Below are 21,289 nucleotides of genomic sequence, written 5' to 3' on the forward strand. Positions count from 1 at the left end.
TGTTCTTGTTGTTGTTTACAAATTGAAGGTTGTAGCAACTGAGTCCAGCAAACCCATCGTTTCTTCCAACACCATTTGCTTACTTCGTATCTCTGTGTCACATTTTGGTAATTCTCACAATATTTCGCTTTTTCATTATTACCATATTTGAATTGCTGAAATCACATTAAACTTTAATGGTTTGGGGATTGCTTTTTATGGATGAACAAGGAAAGCGGGTTTTTTTTTTTTTTAAGATTTATTTATTTATTTATTTGACAGAGAGAGATCACAAGTAAGCAGAGAGGCAGGCAGAGAGAGAGGAGGAAGCAGGCTCCCTGCTGAGCAGAAAGCCCGATGTGGGGCTCGAACCCAGGACCTGGGATCATGACCTGAGCCGAAGGCAGCGGCTCAACCCACTGAGCCACCCAGGCGCCCCGGAAAGTGGGTTTCTTAAGATGGAATTTACTCCTCGTGAAGATGCTGTAAAGATTACTGAAATGACGATAAAGGATTTAGAATATAAAAGTTGATACAGTAGCAGCAGTGTCTGAGGTTTGAGAGGATTGACTCCAATTTTGAAAGAAGTTCTACTATGGGTAAAATGCTATCAAACAGCTTTGCATGCCTCAGAGAAATGGTTTATGAAAGGAATAATTAATGCAGCAAATTCCATTGTTGCCTTATTTTAATAACTTGCCAAAGTCACTCAACCTGACTAGTCAGCAGCCATCAACACTGAGGCAAAACTCTCCACCAACAAAAAGATTATGACTTGCTGAAAGTTCAGATAATGGTTAGCATTTTTTTAGCAATAAGATCTTTTAAAATTCATGTATGTACCTTGCCTTTTTAGACATAATGGGATTGCACACTTAATAGAGTATAGTATACTGTTAATGTAACTTTTACATGTACTGGTAAACCAAAAAATTCATTTGACTCTCTTTGTTTTGATATTCGCTTTATTGCAGTGGTCTGGAACCCAGCCCACAATATCTCTGCGGTACACATATAGATATTTTAAATTCCTAGTGGAACACATACTTTAGATAGATAGTATGAGTTCTAAATGTGGCAATTCCAAAGAACACCTTCTATTTGGATAGAATTTAATTACAAGATTGGGGATGGAGGAGAGGAGATTAAGACAGGCTGACACATAATAAATAATTAGCTTTTCCACTCTTCTTTTTTTCCTCCCATGCTTCCCTCTGGGAGACCAGGCTACTGATATTTGCAAATGGCAAAAAGAATGGGACTAAGAGCTGGAAGACTCTAATCTGGTACTTCCTTTATTGCGCAATTATCTCACTGGATTTGGAAAGGTATGGATATCAATAATATTGGCCATGGATATGAGGTCACAACTGCCATGGTAGTCTTTTAGCATGATTCATATGCCGGAGTGGGAGATGTTCTAGAATGGTACAGTGTGTAAAAGGAAGAAACGGTTGGGCTATCTAGGGATAAAACTGTCCAAATGGTGTAGATTACACATAGGATTGGAAAAAGGATGAAGGGTTTGCTTCAGGGACTCATCACACCATTCATATCACTGTGGGAAGAGGAAAGCAATGTTGGTAGAGAACACCTGAGTCTGGGAAATCAGGGGTTAGGGGAGGTACATTAATTGCTCTTGCATTAAATGTCTTTGGAAGAATGCAAGGGAAAGGATGAAGATGGGAATATGTTTTCACTCTTGTAACTACAGAATTTTGAACCATGGGACTATTTTACATATTTTAAAACTATTAAAAGCTTAAAAATAAAAACAAAATTGTACTCAAATACAGAACTAAACTTAAAAATTAACACTTAGCCCTAAAGCTAGGGTGTTCTCTAGTAAGGATTCAGACTATAAAAACATGGTAAAGACAAGTTAGATTTTCTTTTAATAGTGCTAAACACATTAATCCACACTGTTTTCTAGTACGAAATGGTTTTAGGAATGTACATGTACAAGAATAGGGCAAGCTGTTAAGTTGACTTTATTTTTATTTAATATAACTGATGAAGTTACCAGACAAATATATCTAATGTAACAAAAAGTTACAATTGATGTTCATTATCTATAATGTAAAGGATTTCAATATTTTAGTATAGCCAAAGACAACATTTGAATTTTACCCATTTCTGAAATGTAAAATGCACAATTATAATATCCATACTACAGATCTTACGATTTTAAAGTTTTAGCTAAAACATGAGTCTCTGTAGATAAAAGCAAGAATTCTCCTATACCTAAAACCAAGTGTGTTACTAATATCGCGTCACTGGATTAGACAATGCCATTTCACTATTTCCCTTTTGGAGAGGAGAACACAGGTACATAATAGTATGGAACTAGTCATTTTCATTGTTCTAGCATAGAACTAGTATTTGCATTATATTTTATAACAAGCACAAGAGTGCTTATTTATAGTAGGTATTAACCATAATAAAGAATTCCTCTCAAGAAAGATCATAACTATGACTTACGACAAGCTGTACAGTCATCACTGAATATAGTTTAGCATCCAGAGTTTTTAAAAAATACAATCTCAAACTAAGATTAAATCTAAGTCTACCAATACCAAGAAATAGTGTTAGGGACTTCTTCATATACATAAAAGAACCTCTCTCTCAATTGTAAAATGGGTTTCACCCAATTCTAAGGCGAGAGGAATAGTGGTGGTTGGTAAAGTTTGGCAACAAGTATATTTCTAGTAGGTGAAAGCCTGATATGCATTGCTATAAGATGCATCTTTGACATGAGGAAAACTAGCTAATTAGATGTAGACAGCACTTTTCAGGCACTTGACCTCACTTGGTAGTTAAGTTGATGTCTAGATGTATACTTAATGGGGAAACATTAAATTATATAGTGACTTCAAGTCATGTTCTCACAGAACATCTGTGTTCCATAAGCTAAATCCAAATGTTCCCTGCTAAAATCAAATAATGATGCCATATATCCAATTCAGGGAAAAAAATTTAATAGAATAAAGTTAGTAGATTGAATTTCCTCAATTTTAAGATTTTTTCCACAATAAATTTTTCATAGCCTTTGTTGTCTATTACTTGTCTGAATGCTAGGAGGAAAAAAAGGCTTAAAAACTATAAAATATTATGCCTAAGTTAGAAAGTTTTAATCTGTTGATCAGTTCAATATAACACATGGTTTATGGAAATATGCTTATAGTTTGCTCTTATTTTGCCCAAGAGCCACATTTTCTCATAGTAAATTTGTTTCCAGTTCATACTATAGAATTCAGTATGTAAACATTTTCATGTACACAAAAGAGCATTATGAATTTTTGATCTGTTGTCCCTAAATATGTTTGAGAGCCACTACATCTTTCTCTGGCTCTAAAAACTATCTTTGGGGTCCATGCCAAAGGAATGCTTTCAGGTATATCATTAAGGTTTGGGTTCTAAGATAAGACTACCAAATTCTATTCCAAAATGAAAAAAATATGGCAAGATTCCAGTATAGGGATTACCAGTGTTCCCATTTTTTTTTTCTTTAATACTTAGCATATAGGTTAAGTATATTGATGTTAAGGATTTTTCTATTTGCATGTATCATTGTATTATAATTTGGGAAATTTCTGTATTATATTTTCAGGCAGTTAGCTTTAAAATAATGCAACTTCAGCTCTTAGCACAAACAGCCCTGAGAACAATGCATTCAAATTACAGCTCAACTAGAAATAATCTAATTGAGAAACTTTAGTTACAAAAACAAATTCTGGAAAAGTTGTAAATTAAAAAAAAAGTTACCAACATTTGAGGCACTACCAGACTACAGTACTTTTAAAAGTTGGAAGGATTTTGTAAAAAGAACAAACATACAAAGCTATGTGTGCATTTGCACACACTCACGTTGTGCTATAATGAAAAATTGTGTCCCCAAATTTTATAGCCTAAACATTTTATGATAGCATCTCCTATTAAAGATATCATGCTCTGGCTGCAGGAGAGTTTTGGTAATCGCTATAAAGCATTGGTACAGTATTTCATACCATAAATGGTAACGGATTCAAGAGCTTGGTTAGCAACGATTTCAAGTGACAGACAGCCCTTGGAGGGGAGAGTGAAAGAAACATCATAATTATGTTGATGATGCAAATGCTAAGTCGAAGTAGCAATGACTTGATCTATTTCAGAGGGTATACAACTTTGTAGTAGCAAATAAGATATAATAAAGTCTTCACAGTAGAAATAAAAGTTGCTCTAGAAAGAAACAAATATTTCACTTGTTAATATTATATATAAATTGGTGACAATTTGGAGACAAAAATGATTTATCATTGTATAATCTAGCAACAGGACAGTCTACACTCTATACATGGTAACCTGTGATATTTAACATTTGCTACAAAAAAGTACAACAAATACTAGGAGTCAACTTTTAATATTTCTGATGTCAAAAAAGAATGAAGTCACTTCTGTTCTATGTTAAAAAATATGTTTACCTGCTTCCTTTTTAATACAATTTATAAAGCTTTACTAAATGAAATATTTTGTTCTAGAGAAACATATATTGACTTATGTGAAAATAAACGGTCCCGTATCTTTAAAATCTATACTTATAATTATATGTCAGAAGAGTATTTACACTTCATTATTGTACTTAAAATATTTATGCATAAATAGCTTTTGCCATTCAAGGTAGGAAGATAAGAGATGCATTATTATAATTTATATATGCTTACCTCACAATTGGAAATGTATTTATGTGAAGTTTGACAAGTTAGGAACAACAAGGGCATGCTAATCCAGAATTAATAGTAAACCAGAACACTAATATGGTTAACTGGGGTCATATGAGTGACCAGCAAGCAGCACAGATTAAGAACTTCCTGGGATTCCTGTGGGTAACAATACTAACCAGCAACAAGTAAAACACATGGTACAGAGTACTAAAAAAGTAGAGCAGAATATAGTAGATACTTAAACGGAATACTGGAAAGAATTTAGCCTAATTCCTAATTGTGCTTTAGATAGGAAAAAGCTAAAATGTTACACTAAAATGATTAACTACAATCTCAGTATTTCTTGTGCTTTAGAATTCTCCTTGCATTTCTCTTAAAGTATCTTGTTTCTTTCCAAATGGGTTTGTTGAAGCCAATACAAGATTTTAAAATGTGCACAAATTAAGTAACTGAAACCTTTGGGATCTTCTATTCCTAATGCTATATTCAGTCACTGATTAGATGAGTTACAGCATCATGTATGTTTTCCTCTAGATGATAGAAACAAAGACCTTCCAGAGGGCAAGGGATGATGGGAACGGTTTCATATTCAGTCTTAGAGAATGAAGGTATTAGTAAAGTAGTGATTTTGTTCTAAGTTTCATTTCAATATGATTGTTATTAAGTCAAAGGTCCTCACAAACCCTGTGACCATGTCTAGAATCCTGGAAATAAGATATCACAATCCAAAAGACTAAAGAGAAATGTAGCTGACTCACCTAAAACAGTTTTTAAAATAATTTGGTTTGTAGAATTCTTTCCTAGTTATGTTTCATACCAGTAACTGAATTAAGTAAATAACAATCAGAAGAAAAAATACATGTACTTCTTAAAATAAGTAAAATAATTATTGTATAAAATAACTCTTCTTCCATGATTTACTTTCATTTCACTTTAGAAAAAGTGTACATAAATTTAACAATGTTCCAAACCAATTTAAAGTAAGAATTTCCAGTTTTTGTCTGACAATTAAATATTTTAATGTCAAAAAAACTCCTTAAAAATGGTTGGAAAGGAGTGACTACTATAAATAACAACAATTTATTTAACATAATTGGTAAAAAGCACGGTATAATATCCTATAAAGTGGGTCACTCCTTTAAATACAGAAAGAGAACAAAAGGAAAAAGCAAAAACATAACTAGAAAGAAACTTCCTATTTTTATGCTGATTACACAGGCCTCCAGTAAAGACCTGGAGTTCTAACCAACGCACTGTGCCACTGTTCCTTGCAGACTCCTTTATAATGTCTGGCTAATAATAGTCACCAGACAGTTCAATGCCTCTTTGTCAACCACTAGCAGGTATCAAATCACTATATAGGTTATGTTTAGTCCTCCAACAATTTGGCAAAGAAAAGTATGACTGAGGTAATACAGGTGGCTACACATGCCTACCAAGATAACCGACACTTTTCGATAACATGATTTCTGTTTAAGGATTTGTGCTTGCCACACACAGGCTGAAGCTGTGACAATTCCAATCCATAATCTACTTATTCTGTAAGTCTGAAATTAATGCAGAACAATTCAACTTAAATGTGGTACTTCAATACCACTAGATGCTACATTGTCTGATTTAAAACCCTGGTTTATTTATCAACTAAAATTCAGGAATGATTTGCTCAGACAAATCATATCTGCTGAAGCCATCTTATCTGTTTCTTGGACTCACTGAAAACCACAGGAAAGGTATAGGGGAGACACCTACAAAACTAAAAAAACCAGAATTTTACATCTTGATTCTTTTAAGTTACCAAATGCCTGTAAAACGAACTCAGTACAATTTCAAAACAATTAAAAAAGAAATGAGGTTGCTTATGAAGGCAATAGCTTTGGTGACAACTTAGAACCAAACTTTAGATCTGTGGTTGGTCCAGACCTAAACATTTTGCTCATGCCTGATGGTCCCATTTATTTGCAGGGCTTTATGGCTACAGCATATTCTTCACTCATTGCACACATAACAGACACCTAGAATGGAAAAATGCAGGCAAAAAATTATTTAGAAGGCAATACTCTATAAGATATATTTTATTTATTACATACTGGGTATTTACGGATATTTTATACACACTGACTTTGGAAAGAAGCATCCCAAGACTAGATAATCGACTTCCTTCATAGATTTCCAAAGCACAATTTCTCTAATTGTGGTTTTAAGATAAATTCCAGGGAACAGGGAGAAAAGAGCTATAATTGCCTCAATATTCATTAGATGTTACACTTCTGAGAGTTATAACAAAGATGGGGTAAATCATCTTGATGCTTTAGCATTCCCAAAACACTTTTCTCATTCTTAATAGTGCAGATCCTGATCTTCAAAACAAATTTGGGGTTGGCAGTGTCTACCTAGCAAAAGGTGAACTTTAATACTTTCTTTGGTAATGGGTCTTTAAGGGTATCATGGGAAAACTCTTAACAGAGATCATTTTCCATTTCAGCAGTATTTAAGAACTGTATTTCATAGTTGGCATATTTTGCTAACTAGATTAGGCCGAAGTTTTTATAAAAAGCAATCCCCCCATAGGTCTTTACCTGTACATCTTCACCTGCATTGTATTTTCCTTCTATTTCTTTACCTAGTTCACCTTCTGGCAGCTTAAGATCCTCACGAACTTCACCAGTTTCTGTCAGCAGGGAAAGGTAACCATCCTGAATGCATATTAGCTATTAAAATAAATTATACAATTTGCACTGATTAGATTATATTCACTCTGTAATATTTACATAGTTAAGTTGCAATCCACATTAATTTGTATAGGTACACAGTAACACATTAATATACTCTTAGAGCTTAAAACTGCTGAACATACAAAAGTATAAGAGCCGTAGAGACTAAAAGTGTAAGTTCACTTCTTCCTGCATACCACCTTCCCCCAAATCTATATATAGTATGTCCTAAAGAATTCACATTTATGTACACAATACAAATATATCTGCTTTAAAAAAAAATAAAAGGGAATCCAAAGTGATTCCCTTTCCAAGGGGCCTGCTTGTGCCCCTCTCTAGGAAAGTAGCAACTTGGAATAAAATCTGGCATGCCTTAGGTTGTTGGGGGAGAGGGGATGTTTGTTTCCTTTGCTTTCCTTTGGCTGCCTACACATACACTTCAATCCATTCTGGACAGATTGTGCCCTCTTCTCATTCACATGCTGAAGCTATCCTCTCCCTTCACACTAGACCAGAGGCATCAATGGATAGCAGGTTTCTTTAGTTACAACTATGACATTCCCCCCAAAGGAGAAAACTATATCCACAGAATTGGTTGTGGTGGATGATTTGGCTCTTGGGGTGTGGCCATCAACATGGTGACAGAAGATGACAAGAGGACTCTTCAAGACATTGACACCTTCTACAACACCTCCGTTGAGGAGATGCACCTAATGTTGCTACATTATCTGAGGGGCTGCCCTGCTCTCTAGCCCTACCTAGGGTTCAGGCATGGGGAGGGAAGGGAGCCATGGGATGGACATCTTGCCATTTTTTTTTCTTTGAATAAATGTCACTTTTTGAGGCTAGAGAAAAAAAATACATGGGACATTACAGGTATTTTTCAGCAAGTTGTTTTCACTTAACAATATGTCTTAGAAATTTTTCCAAATTGGAAACTAAGGACCTACCTTAGTCTCTTTAATCACTTCACAACTGTATAGATAGATTGTTAACTGATTTAACTGTTTTCCCATTCATGGGGATAAAGTTAATTTTCGTTTTCTATGATTACAATGTGTTTTATAATTTGATTATGACAAACTTCGGTGGAAAACTTCTGGGTGTTCAGTTTACTACTAACAACATTAGATTTTTTAAAAGACAAACACGAATGTTGATGACATTAATGAGACAAACCCAGTCTAACCTTCGAAAGGGCAATTCTGATATCACTCAATTTTTTTTTATTATAGGAATGAGGAAATAGGCTGTACTCATTTATTCTCAAAGCATATACACCATCAGTATGCCTGTATTTTTAACAGATTTTATAAAAGGCAGTTGTTTAGAATTCAAGCTGCTAACATTGACAAACACAAAAGGGGTCAAAGATATGATCCTTACCTTCCTGTAACTACTATGACATAACACAAGCATACCATAGAGATAGATTTCAAAGCTCTCTTCTATGGCACTACCAAATCTGGCTATGGCTTTCCACAGATACCCCAACAAGAGATTTCAGCTTTTATGCATGTCTAAAATCTCAAAAACAAAAAACCATCCTACAAAGCAACCACAAATACTTTTAACTCATCTTTACGTCACTCAAACATATGTAAGGTGGTTGGTAGAGGAATGGGACATGAGGTTGAAGCAGAAATGTAGTTTTTCTTGATCATACCAATCTTTGTATATACTACAAAGTGATCACTACAATAAGTCTAGTTACCATCTGTCACCGTACAATTGACCCATTTTACCCATTTTGCTCATCTCCCACCCCTTCCTTTTTAATAACCAACTACTAATCTGCTCTGTAAGTTCTGTTTTGTTCTTGTTCATTTGTTTTTTAATTTCACATGTAAGTGAAATCATACACTACTTCTCTTTCTCTCTCTTATTTCACTTTGCATAATATATTCAAGGTCCATCCAGGTTGTTGCAAATGTCAACACTTCCCAACATTTTTATGGCTGAGTAGTAGTCCCTTGTGTGTGTGTGTGTGTGTGTGTGTATATATATATATATATATATATCACATCTTCTTTATCCATTTGTCCATTAATGGACATTTAGATTATTTCCATACCTTGACTTGTAAATATTGCTGCAATGAACATCTAGTTGCATCTATCTTTTGAAATTAGTGTTTACATTTTCTTTCTTTCTTTTTTAAATATTTTATTTATTCATTTGACAGACTGAGATCACAAGTAGGCAGAGAGGCAGGCAGAGAGAGAGAGGAGGAAGCAGGCTCCCCACGGAGCAGAGAGCCCGATGCAGGGCTCGATCTCAGGACCCCAGCACCCCAGGATCCTGGGACCATGACCCGAGCCGAAGGCAGAGGCTTTAACTCACTGAGCCACCCAGGCGTCCCTACATTTTCTTTATATAAATACCCAGAAGTGGTATAGGAGGTTCATATGGTAGTTCTACTTTTATTTTTTGAGGAACCTCCATATTGTTTTCAATAGTGGATGTACCAATTTACATTCCCAGAAACAGTGCATGAAGGTTCCTTTTCTCCAAATCTTCTCCAACACTTGTTACTTTTTGTCTTTTTGATAATAGCCATTCTAACAGGTATCAGGTGATATCTCATTGTGATTTTAATTTGAATTTCCCTGGCAATTAGTGATGTTGAACTTCTCCTATACCCACTGGCCATTTTTATCTCTTTCTCAGAAAAATGTCTATTTAAATCCTCTGCCCATTTTTAAATCAAATTGCTTGGGTTTTTTGTTTTTTGGGTTTTTTCCCCCCCACTGAGTTGAATTCTTTATATATTTTGGATATTACTGGATATATGTTTTGCAAATATTTTCTCCCATTCAGTAGATTGCCCTTTCATCTTGATGGTTTCCTTTGCAGAAAGTTCCTTACAGGGCACCTGGGTGGCTCAGTTCGTTAAGCCACTGCCTTTGGCTCAGTTCATGATCCCAGAGTCCCGGGATCGAGTCCCACATTGGTCTCCCAGCTATGCAGGGAGTCTGCTTCTCCCTCTGACCTTCTCCCCTCTCATGCTCTCTCTCATTCTAGTAAATGAATTAAAAAAAATCTTAAAAAAAAAAAAAGAAAGTTTCTTACAGAAGTTTCTTAGTTTGAGGTAGTCCCACTTGCTTATTTTTGCTTTTGCTGCCTTTGCTTTTGGTGTCAGATCCAAAAACTTAATGCCAAGGCCAATGTCAGGAAGCTTGCCACCGACATTTTCTTCTAGTTTTGTGGTTTCAGGTCTTATATTCAAGTCTTTAACCCATTTTGAGTTAATTTTTGAGTATGATGTATGATAGTCTAATTTCATTCTTTTGCATGTGGTTGTCCAGTTTTCCCAGATCATTTATTGTATAATTTTAAACAATTAGCCACAGGCTTACAAGGTAGATCTTTTTGATTTAGGCCCCTTTAGCAATTCCCTGAAGTAGAATTTGTCTATTTTAAGAATTAAAGTTTCCACTGTCATTAGTGACTAAAACATAAAAGCCAAATAATAATACTGATACTCAGTATTTATTTATATAATGTTGGTTTTTATTTCTAAAGAGTTAAGAATCCAGAAGTTAAAATGCGGGATGAAATAAAAAGCATTTCAAATAAAAAATGTATAGACATTATAAAACATCTAGTAAAACATATTTTAAAAATTAAACATCTTACTAAAATAAATTATGTGAAATAAAATTAAAGCTTTCAAAAATAAAACTAAACTATAGAAAATAGAATTAATTAATGAAAATTATTTTATCTTTCTATATAAATTATAAATTTTCAGATATACCAAAAAGTTACAAAAATAATAAATCAAATTCCCATATTTTTCCCCCAGACTTGTCCACTGTTAACATTTAACTACATGTGCATTTTTTCTCTTTCTGGGTATAGGAATACATAAAATACATACAATATACATTCTTATTCTTTTCTTCTTTTTACCGAACCATTTGAGAGTATGCTTAAACATCACAACTCTTTAGCGATTAATACTTCAGTGTGTTTTCCTAAGAAAGCAAACTCTTATATAATTAGCTTATTTTTCAAAATTAAAAAATGTAGTATTGCTAAAATGTTATTTAATATATAGTCCACTCAAACTTGCCAATTGTTCCAATATTGTCTTTGATAGAAGCTTTTTCCTCCCAACTCCAGGTTCATACCTTGTATTTATTCAGTGTGGACAGGTTCATGAAGACCACCACAGCACAATAAATATAACTGAAAAGACTCACAGAGCTAAATTTTTTAAATGAACAGAAATAAGTATCATATGTTGACTTGATAACAAAGGGATGTGCTTACTGAGTACTTACTGTACAAGGCACTGCTCTAAGTGTTAACTAACTAAACCTCACAATGATCCCATGAGGAGTTTATTATTCTTATCCTCATTTTATAAATAGAGATAAAAAGGCAAGAGGTTAAGTAACTTGCCACGTAAGGTCATATAATTCTTAAGTGTTAAAGTAAGGATTTGGACCCAGCCTGTCTGGCTTGAGTCATTCTTTTATCCATGATACAGCGTAGACTACATACCAAAGGTTGAGACAGGATAAGGCAAGTGAGGCACTAATTTTGAGGGCAAAATTTAAGATGGCACCAGAAAAACTTTTCAGTGATCAAATATTTTAAAATTAGAATTAATGCAAAAATTCCATGATGAACACAATTTCAAAATTTAAATAAGACAGAATTTGAATTACTGATTTTTCCTTTTTGCCTAAGGTTGCTATGTGACTTGACATTGTCAGTAGTCCTGTTTTTATTTAAAATCTTGTGCTCACTTACCTCATTCTCCTATAGCCTGCTATATTCCCAAATAAAACCCAAACCAAATTTTTCCTTTATGTTAAATCTTGAGGTCCAATCAATGATTGATTAATTTGATCATAGTAGTAATTACTGATAAACTACTGATACTATCTTTCTGAAACACTTAAAGGCAAAACCATTCTATATCGAATGCATATTAATATATACAATGAATATTGAACATTCAAAGCATTCACATGTTAGGGATGAAAAGAGAAATCCATTTTTGGCAAAAGAAAACTCTATGCTTAGCCTTAGCTGCACTATACTTACTTCAATGAATACTCCCATATGCATTTAACAAAAGTTTATTGAGCACCCACTATAAGCCATGTCTAAATAAGGTGCTCCAAGTATAATGAAATGATGAGATGGAATATTTATACAAGGAAAGGGGGAGCAGAATAGAACTACTTTTTGGTACATATCTAGTGATGAGGTAATTATGGGATACATTTTCTCATTTAATCCTTACATTATCCTTACTTTGTAGAAAGGAAAAGTGAGGCTCAGAGAGATTGTGTAATTTGTCCAAGGTCATCCAGCTAGAAAGTGACAGAACTAGGTCCAAACCCAAATTACCTGATGAAAAAGAAGCCCCATATGCTATTATTATAATAAGACAATTCAAATTTCTACAAAGACTCCAAAGCAACCTTGAAAACATTTATAAGAGGGAAAGTAAAAATATAAAACTGCTTACTAGACTAAAACTATGTAAAATATTTTTACATGTGGACAAAGAGTAAAAGGAAATCATATGTTAACTGTAGTTGATGGTAGCATGCTTTGAAGATTATGCAACACAATAAAAGGTATAGTAAGTAAGAAATTAGTTTAAAATGAACAAAAACTCTAAGTGTCACACTTGTATTTTTCACTGTGTAAAATGAACAGAAAAGAGTTCTATGAATGTATGCTTGACAGTGAGATTGAAGACTTACAAGATAGACTTTAGTTATGCTTAATCTGAGCTCCCACATCCTATGAGGTCAATGGTTGGTTACCACCAATAGTCCACAACAACAAAATGCTATCATTAAACATGACCTATCCAAATGCATAACTGGAACTAAAAGTTGGAAGTATATACCTATAATTTAACCAAAGGTCACAGCATGGTCACTGAATGTAAATAAAACAATTACATAGTTTTGCATGTTTTTTACCATATGCAGCGGCCATGTACTTTCTTTGTATTAATGGCTTTCAAGTTACTTCCTATTTAAGAATACCAAATTCTGACTTATATGCATTAATTCACAAACTTGGGTGGTAGAACATGAATTCCAATGATTTCTTAAAAATCTTAGGTTTGAGGGGCGCCTGGGTGGCTCAGTGGGTTAAGCCTCTGCCTTTGGCTCAGGTCATGATCCCAGGGTCCTGGGATCGAGTCCCGCATTGGGCTCTCTGCTCAGCAGGGAGCCTGTTCTGCCGCCCCCCCCACCCACTTACTTGTGATCTCTCTCTGTCAAATAAATAAATTAAAAAAAAAAAATCTTAGGTTTGAGAAGTGAAAAGAAATAAAACATTGGGGAGGGAGTTATCTAAATTGGCAGTATTTTACAACAAAGACAATAGTAGTTTCCTAAACCTTGACCTTATCAGTCACAATATGCAGTCATGTGGTCTGAGACATGTTCAACTAAAAATGCAAAAATATTTTTTAAAATGGCAAATTAACCATAATTCTAGATAAGGTACAAGGGATAACTATCACTATCTTTCCAATTTCTAAGATAGGTGGTGCCTAATATTTGGTTAGAAAAATCTACAAAACTACTACCAGCTTTTGTTAAATTACAGTCGATAGAATGTATTTGCAACTTTGAGAAATAAAGCATCATTTTAAAGAAAGTTAGTACTCACTTGATAATCATTTCTCTTAATATTTGGAACATCCATGTTGTGAGTAGAAGGGCAAATATCTTCATATTTTTTGCCGGTGAAAATATCAATTCCAACAAGGTGAACCTAACAAAGAAGGGAGAACAGGAAACCTGTTATCTTTGCCAAGTATATCACTCATTACATACACATAGCACAATACCAAAGCTGATTATGACAGATTCTTTCTCCTTCCAAGGTCATCTAATTTTATTTTCTTAAAAATAAAATGCAGTGGTCATAGAATTCAGAAGCAGTGAACAACTAAACACTTTCGTGACATACGGAGACCCAGGATCATATACAGCCCAGTAATTCAATTATAAGAGTGCATAAGAGAAATGAAGTTAATGTTAGAACAGGATTTCTCATCTATAAACTGAACAGATATTCTAAGTCACTAGGATTCAGGAAAGTTTCAGTTACCAGCTAATGAAACATTGTAAAGGCCCAAAAAGGAAATGCTACCTTTCAGTGTTCAAAGCAATAGCTGGTCACCCCGAAATTGTGGTAAGAAGAAAATGTAATTATTGCAAAGTTATAAATATGGAACTCTCATGTTCCGTACTGGAACACAAATGATCAAAATCCCAACGCAAAGAGAGATCTGGAAGGGCACTTACCTTGGCATGACCGTGCTTTCCAGTTTTGGAAGTTGACATCTCCACTATTTTGCATGGTCGTCCTTTGAGAACCACGAAGCCGTTTTTGCGCAGGGCCGAGCACTGCATAGGGTAAGTGCTGGAAGCTCCAGCATCTCCAGTAGTGAAATCAATTTCATCCGCCATGGTGGGCTGGGGAGATGGTAGCTTTTCCGAGGGAACTACGCAAAAAGTTTGTTTGCTTTTTAACAACGGGAACGCAGGCAGAGAAACATCGCATCTCGGACAGGTTACGTTCCAAGCATCATGGATCAATAGATTTTTTCATTTATAGAACACCCACCCAAGAAGAGTGGGCACGTTCTAACTCCGGCCTCTATAAACTTTTCCAACCTTTGCTGGAGAAGTGGGGAGATGGGGAGGGAAGTCGCAGATGAGCTCGCTGGGGGTGAGGGGGATACCCGCCTTGGGCACTCACCCGCGCTGGGGGCAGCAAATCCCGGCCCCCATTGTCCCACCGCAAGAGAAGCCGGCGACCTTCCCGCATCGCGCCGCGCCACCCGGCCCTCCGCCACCGCCCTGATCCCACTGCGGGGGACCCAGCCCAGGCCGCACGTCCCCGCGAAGAATGGGGATAACGGGACCTAGCCAAAAGCACCTGGCCCTCTGGCAGCAGGCTTGCATTCCGCCCTTCAGCCTGCCGTGCCGTCGCCCCGGCCTCTCAGGCGCCCCCTTGTCCTGCCGGCATCCCCGGCCCGGCCGGGCCCGGCCCCGCATGGGCCTGAGCCCTAGCAGGTCCCGCGCTCGCCTCGGTTCCCCCAGCCATCCTTCCTCCTTCCCTCGTTCTGGACTCGGCGCCCGCCACCTTCTCCGGCCGCCTTCTCCGGCTCTGCCTAGCGCCGGTCCCGGCCCCCCAGCTTTCCCCCTGTCTTCACCTTTCAGCAGGGAAAGAGATCCTTTCGCCTGCGCACCGGCGCCGGTCCCCTACAGCTGCGGCGGCGGCAGCAGCGGTGGCGGCCCCGGCAGTTCCAAGAGACGGGGCGGGGCCGCCACACTTTCCACACCCCGGCCTCCCCGCCCTTTCCCGCCCCCACCTCAGCCCCACTTCCGGGATAGGTCCCGGCGCGTCACAGGCACCGCCCCCTCGGGCTACCATTGGTTACAACGTTCCCGAGGCCCCGCCCAGTCACGTGAAGCGCGCCCTGGCAACCCCATGTGCTGCGGATTAATGCACTTCCGGCGTGAAGAGCACTTTCTGGAGTGCGGTTGCGGAGGGTGAACTCAAAGGTAAGTAAGCTTGTACCTCAAACTTTTGGGTTCGTTGCGCCAGGGTCCCAGTCGAAGTTAGCTGGAACCAAACCGCGCGCTTGGTGGCCCTTGCCTTCAGATGCGTGGTGGTTGTCGCGCGACTGTTGTCAGGAGGCGGGAGGCACGCGAATTCAACGGGTGTCCCGGGATTTATGGAGGGAACTTTGGGGTTGAACTTCTGGCCCAGGTTGGTGGTCGAAACCACACTTGCCCCTCGAGGAAGAGACCAAGTGCAGTATTTTATTACCGGCTCAGCCCCAGCCATCCATGAGATTCTGGCAGTAACTGCCAGTGGGTGCCTGGGCAGGGTCAGCAGCGTCCTGGGGAGTGGGAACTGCTGAGACATCCCCGAACCAAATAGCAGCGTGAAATGACCCAACCCATTCCTCACACTAGGCTGTTGTGGAACTGTGGACGTGAATGGGTGTCCGACTCCTACCGCATAGTCGTGTCCAGAAACTCAGACCAGTACAGTTCCGATAAATTTGGCTCTTCTTCCCTCTCGGCACTGGCATTTCTGTGAGTTTTAGGTATGTTCATACTCCATTAGAGCAGTTGGGTTGTCTTCATAATCGACCAGGAACCGATAGAGACTTGACTAGGATTAAGTACCAAGGTTCTTAAAAGAAATGCGCTGCTTTATGTTCCATTTCACAATGCACTGCCTTCTTCTTTGGAGAGGTGACCTACACTCCCCGGTGTACGTGGTCCTGTAATTCTGAATTGCTGTCTCATCAAGAGTCAGTCCCCTTTTCGCATTACTGTGTGGCTCACCGGTTTGGACAGATATTTCACACATATGGAATTTAACCTCTATAAGAAGCAAGGGAACGCTCATAAGCCGAATTCAGCCTGTAGCTAATATTTAAAGAGGCAAATTAGAACACTGGTTCATGAGTTCATTCAGCTTTTCCTTATACCTCCTAACTTTTCCCTGTCTAGTGTTACCAGAATGATGGCTAGCATTTATGTGAGTGGGTAGGGCATTAAATGTTTCATGTGCTTTATTTTTTTAATCTTAACTCTTACTCTTTTTTTAACCTCAGGTTTAGTAAGTTATAATTCATACAAAGTAGAATTTACCCTTTTTAGCTCTGTGAGTTTTGAAAAACATCGACAGTTATGTAACTATCACTATAATCAAGATAAACAATATTTGCTTCATTCCAAAAGTTTCCTCCTGCCTCCTTGTGGTCAGTCCCCTCTGCCCACACCCAGCCACTGGCAACCATTAACAACTGCTATTTTATGTACATTTTTAATTGTGAGAAAAAAGCAGAGAAAAGTAATTTGCCCACAATCACACAGTTAGCAAATCAGAGGGCCAAGATTGAACTCTAGGCAGTTGGCTCCACAATCACTGCTTTAACTAATACCATTACTGCATTTGCATAAGATTTGGACTTGGAATCAAATGATCTGGCTTCATTCATTCAGCAAATATGGTAAATTCTAGTGAAGTTGCTGGAACACTGAATCAGCAAATACTGAACCATTGCTCCTAGGGGAAATGCAGAGTTAGGTTCCTGTGAGCCTCTGGTCATAACATTTTTGTCAACTGACCAATACATAATCTTGTTTTATGTGTGTTTTAGTTTAAGAACACATAGCCAAGAGCACTATAATTTCTCCTGCAGGAGCCTATCCAACACATGTATTTTCTCTATAAGACACATCACAGCCTTTTGTGCTACAAAATACTACACAGCATTTTAGCACTATGCTCCAAGGCCATTTTAAATAGCTGTGTCAGGGGCACCTGGGTGGCTCAGCGGGTTAAAGCCTCTGCCTTCAGCTCAGGTCATGATCCCGGAGCAGAGAGCCCGACACGGGGGGCCTGCTTCCTCCTCTCTCTCTCTCTCTCTGCCTACTTGTGATCTCTGTCTGTCAAATAAATAAATAAAATCTTAAAAAAAAAATTAAATAGCTGTGTCACCAAAAGAAGTTACAAAAATGTGAGAAGTGGCACTAATAGACTGAAAAGAAACACTTGTTTAATTTGACAGCTGTAATAAGAAGGCAGTACATCACCTCATTTGACCTCAGCTAGGAAAATATACATTGAATGGCTTGTATCTTTTGCTGTTCTCTGCTTGTCCATAAATGACTGTGAAAGTAGTGCTAGTACTGATTACAAGTAAATTGGATGCACAGGAAAATTTACAAATATGAGGTCTATGAATAATGGGGATTCACTTTTTTATTTTAGTACCCTTAGCACTGAAATCACCATGTTAACAAGACAGCCCCTTGTTCATTAGGTGCTAGAGGATAAAATTTACCATAACACATAAAATAAATACTACTAAAGAAAAAAACTACAGGGTATTGAAAAAAGGGTCTCCTCCTCATCTAGTCTAGGTGTGTCCAATCGAAATATAATGTAAGCCACATGTAATTTTGAGGTTTTTTGTAGCTACATTTAAAAAGTTAAAAAAGATAAAAATAAATTTCAATAATATATTTTAATTAACCCAATACATCCAAAATATCTCATATGTAACCAATATAAATTTATTAATAACATAATTTTATAATTTTGTAAACTGAGCCTTTAATCTCCTATGTAGAGCACATCTCAATTCAGGCTATCTGTATCTTAAGTACTTTGTAGGTATTTATGACTGGTGGCTATCTCATTGGACATCACAGGTCTAAAAGATTTCAAGACTGCTTCTCTAGGACTGAATATATTAATCTGACATGAGAAAAATGAGTAGAAAGTTGGCAGTGAGGAGGGCTTTGAAAAAGGGCATTTTAGCCAAAGGGATTGGGAGTACAAAGACTTATAGATGAGAAAATTGTGGCATTATAGTTAATATCTTAATGGTAAAAAGCTGTTGGCTATGCCTTTAAAATCAGGACCAAGACAAAGATACCCACTCTCACCACCCTATTCAACATAGTATTGGAAGTACTAACCAGAGAGATTAGGTAAGAAAAGTAATAAATGGCAGTCATATTGGAAAAGAAGTAAAATTATCTCTATTTGCAGGTGACATTATATTGTGTATAGGAAACCCTAAGGTCTCTACCAAAAAACTATTAGAATAAATGAATTCAGTAAATGTACAGGACAAAAAATTAATGTAGAAGAACAGATGTGTTTCTGCAACTAGCAATGAACTATCAGAGAAGTTAAAAAAATGATCCATTTATAATTGCATAAAAAAGAATAAAATATTTAACAATAAATTTAACCAAGGTGGTGAAAGACCTATACACTGATAACTGTAAGATGTTGTTTAAAGAAATTGAGGAAGACACCAATAAATGGAAATATTTTCTGTGTTCATGGTTTGGAAGGTTGAATATTTTTAAAATGCTATACTACCCAAAGCAATCTACAGATTTAGGGAAAATCCTATCAAAATTCCAATGGCATTTTTCATATAAAGAGAAACTCCTTAAATTTGCAGGGAACCATAAAACATCCCAAGTAACCAAAATACTCTTGACAAGAACAAAGCTGGAGGTACCACACTTTTTGATTTCAAACTATATTACAAAGCTTTAGTAATCAAAACTGTATAGTATTGGCATAAAAACAGACACATAGATCAATGGACTAGAGAAGGAGCCAGAAATAAACCCATATCTGTATGGCCAATTAATTTAGAACAAAGGAGGCATGAATATACAATGGGCAAAAGATAATATTTTCAACAAGTGGTATTGGAAAAACTGGGTAGCCACATGGAAAAAAATGAAACTGGGCCCTTATCTTACACCACACAGAAAATTAATTCAAAATGGATTAAAGATTTGAACATAAGACCCCAAATGGTTTCCATTTGCAACACACAGATGGATCTTGAGGACATTATTCTAAGTGACGTAAGCCAAATGGAAAAAGACAAATACTGCATTTAGATTCATTATGTGTGGAATCAAAAAATGTCAAACTCATAGAAGCAGAGTAGAACATTATTGCCAGGGATTGGGGAGGTGGGGAAATAGGGAGAAGTCGGTAAAAGGGTATAAACTTTCACCTATACGATAAAAAAGGTCTAAGGATCTAATGTGTAACATGGTGATTACAATTGATAAAACTATATTGTATGAGAGTAGAACTTAAATGCTCTCACCAAAAGAAAAAAACCCCCCCAAAAACCTAAGCTTGCAAAATGATGGATATGTTAATTCATTAGATGGGAAGAATCATTTCAGAATGGTGTGTATGTATATCATATCATCATGATGTTGCCTTTAATTTTTTTACAATTTGTCAATTATACCTCAATAAAGTTTAAAAAAAGAAGGTAAAACATCTAATAATGTCTTATATTGGTTACATGTTGAAATGGTAATTTGGATATGTTAGAGTAAATATATGTCATCAATTTCAAAAGAATTACATGGGGGCAAATAGGAACAAATAAAGAGATGTATTTTAACCATATCAAAAATTACATTAAATATAAATGGATTAAACATTCCAATTAAAAGGCAGAGATTATCAGACTGGAGAATCTCATACCCAACTGTATGCCCTCTAGCAGATGCACTTTAAAAATAAAGATACATCTAGGTTGAAAATAAAGGGATTTTAAAAAAGATGTCAATCAAACAGTAAGCATTAAAATGCTAGAGTGGCTTTACCAATAACAGATAATGTAGACCTCAAGACAAGAGTATTACCAAAGAAAAAGAGACATTGCATAATAATAAAAGGATCAAATCATTAGGAAAATTTAATTTAAGTGTGTATATTAGTCATATACATGAAGCAATAATTGACAGAACTAAATACATAGCCTGGTCTACAGTCATAGTTGGATATTTTAAAATACTTCTTGCAACAGACACAGCATCATTAAGAATGTGGTATAACTTAGAGTGCCTGGGTATCTCAGTTGGTAAAGTAGCTGCCTTCAGCTCAGGTCATGTTCCTAAGGTCCTGGGATTGAGCCCAGTTTCAGGCTCCCTGCTCACTGGGGAGACTCCTTCTCCCTTTCCCTCTGCCTGCCACTCGGTTTACTTGTGCACGCTCTCGCTCTTTCTCTCTGTGTGTCAAATAAACAAAATCTTTAAAAAAAGAGAATGTGGTGTAACTTAAGATCATAATCCATCTTGATCTAATGGACGTTTTCAGAGTGCTGAACTTAAAACTGGTAGAATACATTAAATTCAAGTGCACGTTGATCAGCCTCTAAAATATGTTTGATGAATTTTCAGAAACCATTGGCTCACCTCAGTGGAATTAAATTGGAAATCAGTAAGATAGATTTAAAAACTGAAAATATTTAGAAATTAAGACATTTGCATGTAACCTGTAAATTAAAGTAGCAAAAACAAAGAAGATGAGAAAAAT

At 36.6% G+C, this 21,289-nt stretch overlaps 1 protein-coding gene and 1 non-coding gene across 5 annotated transcripts; one reads left to right on the forward strand and one right to left on the reverse strand.

Annotated features, from left to right (window-relative positions):
- Positions 1 to 1,952: 1,952 nt before the first annotated feature.
- On the reverse strand, positions 1,953 to 15,746 carry EIF5A2 (eukaryotic translation initiation factor 5A2). 4 transcript variants are annotated; one of them, XR_007127497.1, is made up of 6 exons: positions 15,603 to 15,746; positions 14,689 to 14,888; positions 14,048 to 14,152; positions 7,256 to 7,387; positions 4,680 to 6,691; positions 1,953 to 4,197 (listed from the first exon to the last, which is right to left on the reverse strand). XR_007127497.1 is itself a non-coding variant. In XM_047730415.1 (5 exons), the coding sequence occupies exons 2-5, from the start codon at positions 14,851 to 14,853 to the stop codon at positions 6,666 to 6,668; spliced, it is 384 nt and encodes a 127-aa protein (XP_047586371.1). In that variant the 5' UTR covers positions 14,854 to 14,888; positions 15,603 to 15,746; the 3' UTR covers positions 1,953 to 6,665. The 4 variants fall into 4 exon arrangements, 3 of the variants coding, with proteins under 3 accessions (XP_047586371.1, XP_047586355.1, XP_047586361.1); XM_047730415.1 differs by having other exon boundaries at positions 1,953 to 6,691; positions 7,300 to 7,387; XM_047730399.1 differs by having other exon boundaries at positions 1,953 to 6,691.
- On the forward strand, positions 7,682 to 7,824 carry LOC125090032 (small nucleolar RNA SNORA67). The gene has a single exon (XR_007124145.1). It is a non-coding gene; the product is annotated as a small nucleolar RNA SNORA67 (small nucleolar RNA).
- Positions 15,747 to 21,289: the final 5,543 nt, after the last annotated feature.

This window comes from Lutra lutra, chromosome 1 (genome assembly GCF_902655055.1).
Source record: "Lutra lutra chromosome 1, mLutLut1.2, whole genome shotgun sequence".
In the NCBI taxonomy this organism is placed as follows: Eukaryota; Metazoa; Chordata; class Mammalia; order Carnivora; family Mustelidae; genus Lutra; species Lutra lutra.

Bases quoted from the DNA above. Each gene is read 5' to 3' on its own strand.
- EIF5A2 (XM_047730399.1), bottom strand. From the start codon at position 14,853: ATGGCGGATGAAATTGATTTCACTACTGGAGATGCTGGAGCTTCCAGC. The intron at 14,153-14,688 runs GTAAGTGCCCTT...CTTCTTTGTTAG, and splicing joins GAAAGCACGGTCATGCCAAG to GTTCACCTTGTTGGAATTGA. The intron at 7,388-14,047 runs GTGAGTACTAAC...TTATTTTAATAG, and splicing joins TTAAGAGAAATGATTATCAA to CTAATATGCATTCAGGATGG.